We start from the raw sequence: 12,188 nt of genomic DNA, 5'->3' as shown, positions 1-12,188 counted from the left end.
TCTTATACAAACTCATTGCATAGGACGCCCCCACTCCTCGTGTCAATATATGAACGAATCAGGATCACTTTGTTTGTAGCACCTTTACAACAACTTGTAATCTCTACAGAGTAGGCCGCATCCAATAGTGTTACCAGAATAAGGCACCTAACCTTATTCATGTACTATAGACCATTTTGGCTATTTACTCGAACTTCATCCATCTTTATGTCTCTACATAAAGTTCAAGTATTCATATAATAGCCATAGATCTTAGTTTATTGGATTTAAACTTTACGTATGCAATTTATAGAATCAATAATAACTTTATTGACTATAGAATATGTTTAACTTTTACAAACTACGAGTTTTAGGACATAAAACCCAACAAATATCGGTTTGTAATAGAAAAATCAAGGAAATGTCTAAAAATAATTTCTCTAAATCTCTCTTGTAACTCATCATTTAAATTTTTCTTAATTTTATCAATTATAGAAGTCTTTGTTTGCAAGTTTATTTTTAGTGGTTCATTTCTCCTTGTACTATCCATCAGATACAAACAATCCTAACACATTTGAAATAGACCATAAACACGAGCTTAATACTATGCTAACAGTAAATACAATTACAGAGTATTTAAGTAAAAATACCTCACGTGTATCTATCATTTCGATTGTTTTTCCCTTTTGGCATGTTGTTACTTTGCCTTTTCCCTTATCTGGCCTAGTTATTACCTAATATTTACAACTATCAGTAAATATTTAAGTAAAAATACCTCACATATATCCATTCCATAGATAACGGCCTTTTTTCCTTTCTTTGTTTTTGTCATCTTGTCTTGTTTCCCCATGACTTTGCGACTTCTCTTCTTCAATGTCTTTTCTTTCATCTTGCACGTGTCCATATGTCTCTTCAAGGTTCTCTTCTTCCTCTTCATACCCATTACTATCTTGTTCATCCAGTTCATTTTTTATTAATTAAATTATGTAAATACTTTAACAAATACACTATAATTAATAGATGATTCCATAAAATCTACAGTATCATACCTTTCTCTCATGTAGTTCTTGCTGCTCTTCTTCTTCTAGTACGTCCTTTCTCCCTTTCTTTTTTGGTTCAATCGTTTTTTTCACAACCTGCATCAAAATTTAGATTTATAAGATCTTCCACTCTTAACATAAAGTCTTGAATCAAATAGTCCTGACCTTGCTCTTTGTCCTTGGTTTGTTTGCTTGAACTTTGACCTCTAGTGTAGAAACATCCCACTTTTGTTTGTTGCTAGTTATTGGAGTTGCACATTTTATGTCTAATCCCCCTGCCATTATCTCTGTTTTCCCCTGTTTTATATACATGATCAAAATTTGATGTTCACAACTACTTGAAAATAAAAATAAAAACATACCTCGTCATCACTGTTGAGAACTATTGGCCCTTTGGTTGTTTGTTTGTTTTTTTTCACCAGTTATTTCAACTGCTCTTAATCTTTCGCTGGCTCTGTTTCTTCCTTCACTTCTCTCTTTTTTCATAGCTTGAAATGTTTGATTAATCATAAACTTATCGGTTTTATACATTCTTATTATATAAACACAACTATAATGTGTTTCTGTTTACAAGTCCTTAAAGATGACGAGATTTTATTTTCCAAAAGATTTGAATCTAAATATTTAAAAATAAAACCACGTTCTTATATCTAAAAACCAGTAGTCAAATATATTTATATTTAAAAAAAAATTAATGGAATATTCATATATTATATATAAACAGTTTCGTTCAACATTCTTTTCATATCTTTAATGTGCAAACGAGAGTTAGACCAGATTGCAATGCATAGACTAGAAGAAAGTTTGGGAATTGTAATGTATGGACTAGAAGAAAGTAGATTTGAGACTTGACCTTCCTCTCTCACTCAAATCAGTAAAGAAGAGGCTTCAATGTCAAAAGTTTGGGAATCAATAAAGGAGGGGCTTAAAAGGACTAGAAGCAAGTGTTAAGATTTAATACCTGTGGAGAAATATTCGATGTCGTGCAAAAGTCGAAGAGGTGTCAAGAAGGTTTGCCGCTTGAAGCTGTCGAGAAGGTCTTTCTTCCCTTGAAGCTATTAAGATGATCAACCTATTTCTTTTGTGGAACGATTTTAGGGCATAATGTTTGGTTGGGGTTTTGGTTTAAATGAATGTGAGTTGTTGAAATTCATTGATTACCGTGTGAGGATAGATTAGACACTTTGTTAAAATACATTGTTTACCATGTGATAGCTATCTAGACAGAGTGCATTTGTGATAATTAACTAGGTAGAGTGTATTTATTGTTTTCAAATGGTTTTGAAACCCTTAACCTTTAGAATTCTATGTGGGGTTAGTTTTGACAATTGTTAATCATTATTTTTTAATATTATAATCGATTTTACTATTTTTACAATTTTAAAAAGTTTTTACTATTTTTTCAAATGAAAACTTAAATTTTGGTATTTGCTAGCCAACCCCGGTAAGTTCACAATCTTGTAAATTAACAATAGGGACAATCATGTTCAAACAAAAAGGGAGAAAAAATCGTGAACTAAAAACGAAAAAAAAATATTTTTTCGATATTGAAATAAATCACCGTACAAAAGAATCAATCGTAATCATTCCATAGCTATACAATTGGCTTTGGAATTATAAAAATAAAAATAAAGAAAGTAAGCATGAAATTACAATTTTGCCCTGTTTTCTAGTCCGTGAGGCCACTGGTGTAAGGAACGCCGGTCTGCGGCAGCCAATCGTCGGCCAACACAAAATTCCCCGCCGTGAAATTCCCTGCATCAGTATCATTAATCAAATGAAATCCCGGCCAATTAACTCTCTCCGACGTGTTAGATCCCGGCCCAAAATTCCCAAATTCCGCATAATAGGAAGTGTTCAAAGCAAAATCCCCATCCCAAGCCCTCCATCCCGCCGGATTAATCAAATCATCCATAAAGCTCTGCATATAAACCGTCCTCGAGTACTCCTTCCATGGCCGCCCCAGGAACGTCTTCACGCCGGCGCCGGTGTTGTTCGCCAGGTCATCGGCTGCCGTGATTCGGCAGTTGTAGATGGAGGTGCCGGTGTTCTGATTTGGGTCGGTCCGGCCTTGGGCGGTGATGGCGTTGAACTGGTTGGACATCGGGAGGCGTGGGTAAATGTTGCAGTTCTGGAAGACGACGGCGGCGTTGCCGAAGATGAAGTCGACGGTGCCGTAGATGTCGCAGTCGCGGTAGAATTGGCGGAGGGAATGGGTGTATAAGGTGTCTTGGTAAGCTTCGAAGCTGCAGAGGTAAAATGTTGATAAGTCGGCGCCGTTACGGACGGCGACGGCTTGATGTTTTATGGCGCCGGCGGTGTTTCGGAATGTCATGTTTACTGCTACGAATCCAGGTCCGACCACCGCTGGTGATGAAACGAAAACAGAGGATAAATTAGGCCTTGGTTTGATAATACACTTTCATTTCTAGTTTTTTCGTTTATTTTAAAATAGTAATAATTATTATTTTCTCCTATTTTCATACCATAGTTTTCTATTCTATACCATAAACAATCTTTTAAAGTTTAATGGTTTTTTTATATCGAGTTCGTGTTTAATTTTCCTTTTTAGTTCCTCCGAATTTTTACATTATAAGTGTTATCTTTGTTTTCTTAAAAAAATAATATTTAATTTCCAATTAAATTCCAAAAGAGAGATTTTTTTAGATCCATTTGATTATCATTTTATTTGTTGTTTCCAAATTTTGAACATTAAACTTATTTTCTCTTTATTTATTTATCATGATTTACATATTTCTTTCCTTCAAAAATTGAATTATTAGATAAATTTCAAAAATAAAAAAGAAAAACTCTATTTCTAGTTTTTAAGCTTTTATATTTTTTTAAATATTGATAAAAAGTAGATAAGACAATTTTAAAACGGGAAGTGTTTCTAGCAAAAAAATTTAAAATTTAAAATGTTTATAGATATAATTTTCAAAAACTATTTCCCAAAAAATAATTTTAAAAATTAGATAAAAAAATCAAATGGTTAACAAAGATAACCTTAACAACTTTTTTGGTTTTCAAAAGTTACCCAATATTTTAAAATATATTTAACAGTGAATAACAAAACAAAGTAATTATGAATGGGATTGTTGTTTATAAGCTTAATTTTAAAAATCAATATCTATAAATCAAATAATTATACTCAAAACATAGGATAAGTTACAGATTTAGTCTATAAATTTTCATTTTGTATCTACGAGGTTCTTGAACTTTAAAAAATTTATAAAAAATTTATAAAAAATTTATAAATCTTAAAAGCTTTATATTTTATACCTAATAGGTGATTAACCTATTTGACATCACGTAAAATCAATGAATTTATTAGACATTCAATTAAAAGTTGTATAGTAACGTATTAAATTTTCAACCGTGTGTTTTACCGTTCCAAAAACTGTACACTAAATTCAAACTCATAGATTCAAAAAATACAAAATTAAAAAAATCAGAATTTTGAGTGTAATCTAATATTGTTATTTAACAAAAATAATAATAATAAAAGGTGGAAACACTTACCAAACGTGGCAGAATTGAAGGTGGTCCAGCCGTCAACGACGCTCCGATTACCGGTGACGACGGTCTGATTAATGCCATCTCCGATCATCATCAAGTACCTCTTGTTCTTCGCAATCGACACATATTCTTCATAAACTCCGGCCGACACGAAGATCAAGAAATAGCCGTCGGTCGGAGCAGAATTGTTCGGCGCCGCCGCAACTGCCTCGTTGATGGTTGTGAAATTTCCGCTGCCGTCTTGACTGACGACTACGATGTCCCTGACAGCAATCTGGTCGTCGCCGCCGTCATCGGCCTGCAACAGATTCCGGCGAGTCGCCGTCTCGTAGATGGCTTTAGCTCTGCTAGACATTTTAAGTGACATTCGTCCGTTTCTGAACCCGCCGTGTCTTCCGGCGGCTTTCCATGTCGGCTTTTTTTTCTTCTTTGGAACCCAACCTGTCGAAAGTTTAAAAATAAAATAAAAATAAAATAAAATCAATAATGTTTAATCAATTAATTTGATAATAAAAAAAAAACACAAATTATTTTTGTTTACTTATTTTCTACCTGAAAATGTAAATATTTTTATATTTAAAAATGTCCCTTTTTAATATTTTAATTTATAGAATATATATATTAGAAAAAAAGAAGATATTTTCAACTTTTAACTTTTTTTAAGTTAAGCCTTGAGAAAAGAAAAACACTAACGGGTGGGAAATTCCACAATTAATAATTAAAAATAAAGAGCCTAATAAAACTTCCAACAAAACTCACCTACCTACAATTGAAGTCTGTTATTCAATAACAGAAAAATAGAAAAAGAAAAGAAGGGCATTTCTATCTTAAAAAAAGGGACATTTCTACAAAATTTCTTGGTGAAGGTTAAGTTCTTATAAAACTTTTCACTGTAGCATTAGTCTATATCTAAATATCATGTTTATTATATGTTTTTCCGTATCACATTCAAATATATTACAAAATCAAGAGACACCAAAAAAATGTCACATCAAAAAAATTCGATCAAATCTCTTATAAACTAGTGCCTAAATTATTCTCTATTAAAAAATTGATTTACTATTACCTAGTCAACTAGTACTTTCAACTAAGATATCAAAAGTTAAATTTATAGATCCATTTGATTAAATTCAAAATTATTACCCATACAATAATACAAAGAGTCCTAATTAAGGGTCTATTCACAATATATATAAATAGATAAATTAGAAAATTGCTCTCCCATTTTATTAGGGGTTAATGTACCATTTTAATCACTCTACTTAAATTTTTATTTCATTTCATTTTGTGCATTTTCAAAAAACTTTAAAATTAGTCACTATATGTTTATAATTAATCGTTTTAAGAAAAATATATTTATTAGTGATTCATTCGTAAAATTTAAAAATTTATTTATCCATCGTTATTTCTAATATGAAAATTAACTTTTTTAATTTAAGCATAATAAGTAATTTCAATAAAAAAAATTTAGATAAAGCATACGAAAGCCAATTAACATATGTGTTAGTAACTAGTAGGTGTGTTGTTTAAATTCCTTATCCAAATTGTAATTCAAATAAAAATTTTGATAAATTAAATTTAAAAATTTAAGATTTATTGTATATTGAAAATATTTACAATTATAACAAATTTTACCGTCTGTTTGTGATAAACTATAATGGAATAATCTACCTATTAGTATCAATAATAAAAAAATATATATAAAAAAAAAAAAAAANAAAAAAATATATATAAAAAAAAAAAAAAAAAAAAAACTTTTTTTTTGTTCAAATTTTTCTTCTCGTCCTTTAAAAAATAAATAAATAATCACAAACCTTTGGTAAAGAAGGCCAACGACAGAGAGTACAGCTTGGTGTCAGCAGCAAGTGGGAGAGAAAGGCCATTTTTAAGCGACCAAGAACCCGCCGTCGCCTTAATTCCGTCCAAACAAGTCTGTTGATTCGTTAATATCGCACTCAGCAGACTCTGCACGTCATCCGCCTTCATCTCCGGCAACGTTCTACTCGTCGAGTTCACCGCCCTGAACGACGTCGTTAAGTAATCGATGTTCAGTCCCGCAAGTAGCTGGCAGTCCTCCAACGCCCTCACCGCCGGCACAGTCAGCGACGATCGGGACCGGAGGTGCTTCTCCACAAGGCGGAGGAATTTCTGCGACGCCGACAGTGACTTTCTAAACGACGACCGCCCGTACGAGTAGACATTGCCGGTTTGGTTCGGGAGAACCGATTTGCAGTAGGATGGGTCTCGGGTCGAGCTGCATTCCGAACCGGTGGGAGCGGCAGAAGTGGTGATGTAAAGGGAAATGAGGATGAGAAAGTAGAATGCGGCGGCGGCGGTGGCGGCGGGGATGGTTCCGGCAGCCATGGAGAGAGAAGGGAGATTTAATTTGAGGATTTTGGGATGGGGAATGGGGTTTGTATATGTATTTATAGGAAGAGGTGGGAGGTCTTTTTTATTTATTATTTTTTTTCCCTCGACCCATTGAATTGGATGGAAATGGAATTATAAATGTGATTGTTTAGTCTTTCAAATCTGCTGAAAGTTCAATAGTTTTAAAATGTTGATTGTGACATGTTAATTATTTTAAAGTAGTTCGTCACAATCTCATTAATAGTTTTATATTTACATTATTCGATTGATGTGAAAGTCATTCTAATTTTACATCTATGATTATCAATATAGAAATATTAAATATCATGATGTTTCATCATTTTAAAATTAATTGTCAATGAAAGAAGTAGTATAGAACTTATAGAATAAAACTATATATAATATAATAATGTGCCAAGTACTTAATTAAAATGAATATATACTAGCAGTAGAAATCGGATAATTATCCTTATTCTATGTTGTTTGTATCTTAATTGTTATATTTCTTGTTTGTCCAATTATCCTTATTTTATGTCATTGGAATATTGTAGCTAAGAATAAATAGCTATGTAGCTACAAAGTAGTTATTTTATACATTGATTCATACTAAAAAATTGATTTTCTTTTAAAAAAAAGATTGTGAGTTAAAAATGAAATGCGAAGGAGGTATAATTAAGAAGCAAATAGTAAAGAATGGGGAGAAAGTCAAAATGAGGGAATGGAAGGGCAAAGCGCGTTGATAAATGGACAAAGGAGGAAAGGGGGGGTGTTTGGTTACGATGAAAAGGTGACAAGATTTGCAAGCTGTCGTGCAGATGTTTTGTTTTCCTAAGAATAACAATTTCTTTTATTTCTCCATTTATAATTCCCTTATCCAATGCAATCGGTGTGGGATCATGCTTCCTCTCTCCTTCATTTTCTCTCTTTTTAATTCCTTTTATATATATATATAAATAATAGGTTTAAATCTTATTTTCGTCTTTTCATTTTGCATCTAGTTCTATTTTAATCTATAAATTTTATAAACTTTCATCCTAGTCTCTTAACTTTTAAAAAATATTTACTTAAATCACTGCTCTCAAGATTCTGTCAACTCTTAAACATAATGTAAGATGGTTTCTATTTTTCGATAATTAGGCTACCAAATAACTTAGTCATGCTAAAAAAATCTAATGTTTCAATATCAAATTGCGGTTAAATTATTTACCATTCACTATTTTGGCACATTGATTATTGATATTTTACTCCATCTTCATCTTACTTAACCTATACTAAATACAATGTCATTCTTAAAACATATTTCATCTTCAAAGATTTAACATAATCTTTAACAATAAATACTTTTTAAAAGTTTAGGAACTAAAACAGACGGTTTTTTAAAGTTTATGGACCAAAATAGAACATGACTCAAAGTTCAAGGACTAAAATAAGATTTAAACTACAATTATGTAACGATCCAAACTTCTATTTTAAAGTTAATTGTTGTTGATACCAAAAAAATTGAATAGAAGAAACGTACCTAATTTGTACATGATATTAATGATAAAATTATTTGAAGGGAGAAAAAACGTGACTTGCACAAAAGAGAATGTCTACACACTGTTGTGGCACTTGTCACGTACACTTTGATACTTTAAGTCAAAAAAACGAAAGAATGTGGAAGCTATAGAGTTTGAGTATAGGATTAAATTATTTCATATGAAACTATAATAATATATTTTTAGAGGCAGTGGACTTGGATTTCATCTTAAACCTCTTAGGATTAAGAGTTTTTTTCCCAATTCTGAACGGATTATGATTAAATTTTAATTAGCCTGATTACTAATTGGTTTTGGATTTATGTGAGACCATTCCATTTTGTCTTGGACTTATTTTTCATGGTCTTTCTCTGGCTTTTGACTTGTTCTTATATATCCAAAATTACCTATAACAACGCTCTCACACCCATTTTAGTTCTAATTTTGATCATAAATGCCAAGAGATGCTTATTTTCAATGACAGTTTTAAAAAATTTATGAAAACATAAGGGGTAATATTGAATATTTTAAAAGTAAATAAATCTTTTTTAAATGGATATCAAAATTTAAGAGTGATTTTTTCTTTCAATGATTCAAGCATTTAATTTTTTTTATTCATATATTTGCTATGAATAAAACGAAAACATCTCAAATATATTATGTCAACATAAACATAAACTCAATTAACATAATATTTGCATTATTATCTTCAAAGTCAAAGATTCAAATCTCTCCTCTCATATATAGTTTAAAATAAAGAAAAAAAAAACATTTCAAGTTTTTTCTTATAATTTATGTATTACTTTTCTTTTCTTTTTTGTTTTTTTCTTTTTTTCTTTTTGAAGTTTGAGTGTTTTGTTTTCTTCTTAATGTGATGTTTATATTGTTTAGATGAAAGGTAATATATATTTTGTTCAAACTTAAATTCATGTGTTTTAACTTGTAATTGTATCAATACATAATTAATCACGTTTATTTCATTAAATCCTTTTAAAAATATCTTATACGGGGAATATACAAGTTTCATACATTTTATCTACTTAATATTCATTTTTCCTATAAAGAAAATTATAATTTAAAGAATCGTTTGAGAAAGTTTTGAGTTTTTTCTTTCTAATTTTGAAGAAACGTAAATTCTTAGTAAACTATTAATTGTTTAAATTTCCTTTTGTAATTAATGTAAAAAAGAAACAGAAAGAAGATAAATCTACCAACCTCATTGGCAGCAATTCTAATTCTTTAAACAAATCCTACCATAAACCACTAACTCAAACCTCTCAAATTTGTTGCTACACCAAAAACCACTAACACCAAAGTTCTATATTTTTAATTAATTAATTCAATGTCACATTATTCTCTCTTTAGACCCACCATGAGTTTCTAAACCTTTCGGTAAAAATAGATTAAATTATAAATTTGGTCAAAATTCAATTTGAGGAAAAAGTTATAATTAAATCCATTAGTTTGATTAAATTTCATAAACATTTGATAAAATTTTCAAATAATCTTTAAATTTAATCCATATGATTCATAATTAAAATTTAATTTATAAGGTTTGATAAAACTCTTATAATGTTATTATTTATGAAGCCTTATAATGTCATTATTTATGAATATTTTATCAAAACGTACCTAGAGATTAAATTATAATTTTATATGGATCAAATTTATATAACAGTAAAAATAAAAATAAAGACCTGATTAACAAATGGTTATTCTTCTTTTCTTTCTTCTCTTTAATTCTCTTTTTGATTTAAGTAATTATCATATCAAGTTGATGTTTATTCAAACTGAGATTAATAGATAATTAATTATTTTTTTCTGATTGAACCACCAAACAATAAAGCCAAACTATTGTTCAACTATGCATTTCAGCTTTAAGGCCATTTCTTCAACTTAACACATGGTGGTGTGCTTCTAACCTGACTTTTCATCATTCATAAATCACTACATCCACCCCATTATATTATAAAATATATATTTGATTGGTTCCGAAGGTTCATTTAGTAAATATTTGATTTTTTGTTTTTTCTTTTAAAAAAAAATTAAGTCTATAGACACTACTTCTATTTCCAAATTTTTTCACTTGTTATGTACTTTTTGTCAATAATTTAAAAAACCAAGCCAAAATTTGAAAACTAAAAAATGTAGCTTCTAAAAACTTGTGTTTTATTTTTGAAATTTGTCTAAAAATCAACCATTATATTTAAGAAAAATGCAAATCATGATAAGAAATGAGAAGGAAATAAGCTTAATTTTCAAAAACTAAAAACAAAAAATAAAATGGTTACCAAACGGGTTTAAATTTTTAAATCTAGTTTTCATTTGATTTTCAAGTTTCAAAAAGTTACATTTATATCCTTAATATTTGAGTTTATTTTTCATTTAGTCCCTATACTTCAATATTTTACACCTTTATTTGAAGTTTTTTACTAATGCTTACTTAACTTTTATGTAATTTTTCTTCATAACTTTTAATAGCAATAGTAAATTTGTGAAAATTAATTTAGTTCTTTCGATATAATGAATAGACGTTAGCATCATGATGAAAAAATATTTAGTTAAAAATCAAGGTTAAAATTGCGAATCTCATAATTTAAGAAATTAAGTTAAACCATAACAAAAAATTTAATGGTATAAATATCATATTATAAAATATAAGGACTAATTAAAAATGGAAACTCAAAATTGAAAGATAAATAAAAGATTAACTAGAAATTTATTAAGACTAACTAGATATTTCTTTGAAAAAAGAGAGAAAGAAAAGCCGTTGGAGGCTATTGCGTGTAATATACGTAACTTAGTCATCATGGGACCGGCCACGTGTAGTGTCCACGCAAACCACTTTTCTAATCATTTCTAATAAGGTTTAAATTCTTGCAATCAAATAATTCGATAACAAATAACAATCAACATTTAATATAATTCACCTAAGATCTAGGTTAAGAACTTTAATTTGTATTTATTAGAAATTTGCCTAAGATATTATGCGACTTAAATTTATTAGAAACATATCAATTTTAGCTTTATTTTGTGGGTATAAAACACTAAAATATTCTTTCATAAGATTGGAAGTAGTTGAATCCCTCATTTCAACCACATAAGTTAAAATAAGAACAAAAAAGTTAAAAAATAATGACCTTCGTTACTTTTTTTCTATGCTTAAATTCTTTTCATATAGTTCAATAATTGAGGCAAACAGATTAGAATGTATTAGTAAATTAAGTTATACTCAAGTAAACTTTTCTACTTAGATATATTCTCAATATATATGTAATCAAATTGTTTTGTTGAAATTATTTTTCCATCGAATTTTCATCCTCAAATTAACGATGCCATATTTATAAACTTTTAAAATCATACACAGATTAAAGAAAATAAGTTTGATTTTACAAATCCAACCTTATAAATACACAAAACTCATATTTTCTATCATATATTAACTTTTACTTTGTATAAACATTGGATGTGGGTTTGCTTTATTTATTTCCATAAATTAACAAAGGTTAAAAAACTAAAAAAAAATTATAAAAATTTAGGTTTCGTTTGGTAACTATTTGATTTTTCGTTATTGAAAAGTAAGCCTATAAACATTCATTTCACCTCTAAATTTCTTGCTTTGTTATTTATCTTTTACCAATATTTTAAAAACTAAGCCGAGTTTTAAAATATTATTAAACAAAATAGTTTTTGACTTAGAAGTCAACTCTCGTATTTAAAAAATATCCAAATTATGGAAAGACATTGAGAGGAAATAATCGTA

At 29.3% G+C, this 12,188-nt stretch overlaps 1 protein-coding gene across 1 annotated transcript; it reads right to left on the bottom strand.

Annotated features, from left to right (window-relative positions):
• Positions 1–2,531: 2,531 nt before the first annotated feature.
• On the bottom strand, positions 2,532–6,986 carry LOC120085060 (probable pectinesterase/pectinesterase inhibitor 7). Its single transcript, XM_039040903.1, has 3 exons — positions 6,353–6,986; positions 4,542–4,979; positions 2,532–3,386 (listed from the first exon to the last, which is right to left on the bottom strand). Exons 1-3 carry the CDS (start codon positions 6,900–6,902, stop codon positions 2,689–2,691), a joined length of 1,686 nt encoding a protein of 561 aa, XP_038896831.1. The 5' UTR covers positions 6,903–6,986; the 3' UTR covers positions 2,532–2,688.
• Positions 6,987–12,188: the final 5,202 nt, after the last annotated feature.

This window comes from Benincasa hispida, chromosome 9 (assembly GCF_009727055.1).
Source record: "Benincasa hispida cultivar B227 chromosome 9, ASM972705v1, whole genome shotgun sequence".
NCBI lineage: Eukaryota > Viridiplantae > Streptophyta > Magnoliopsida > Cucurbitales > Cucurbitaceae > Benincasa > Benincasa hispida.
This window is presented reverse-complemented; position numbering and strand designations above follow the sequence as displayed.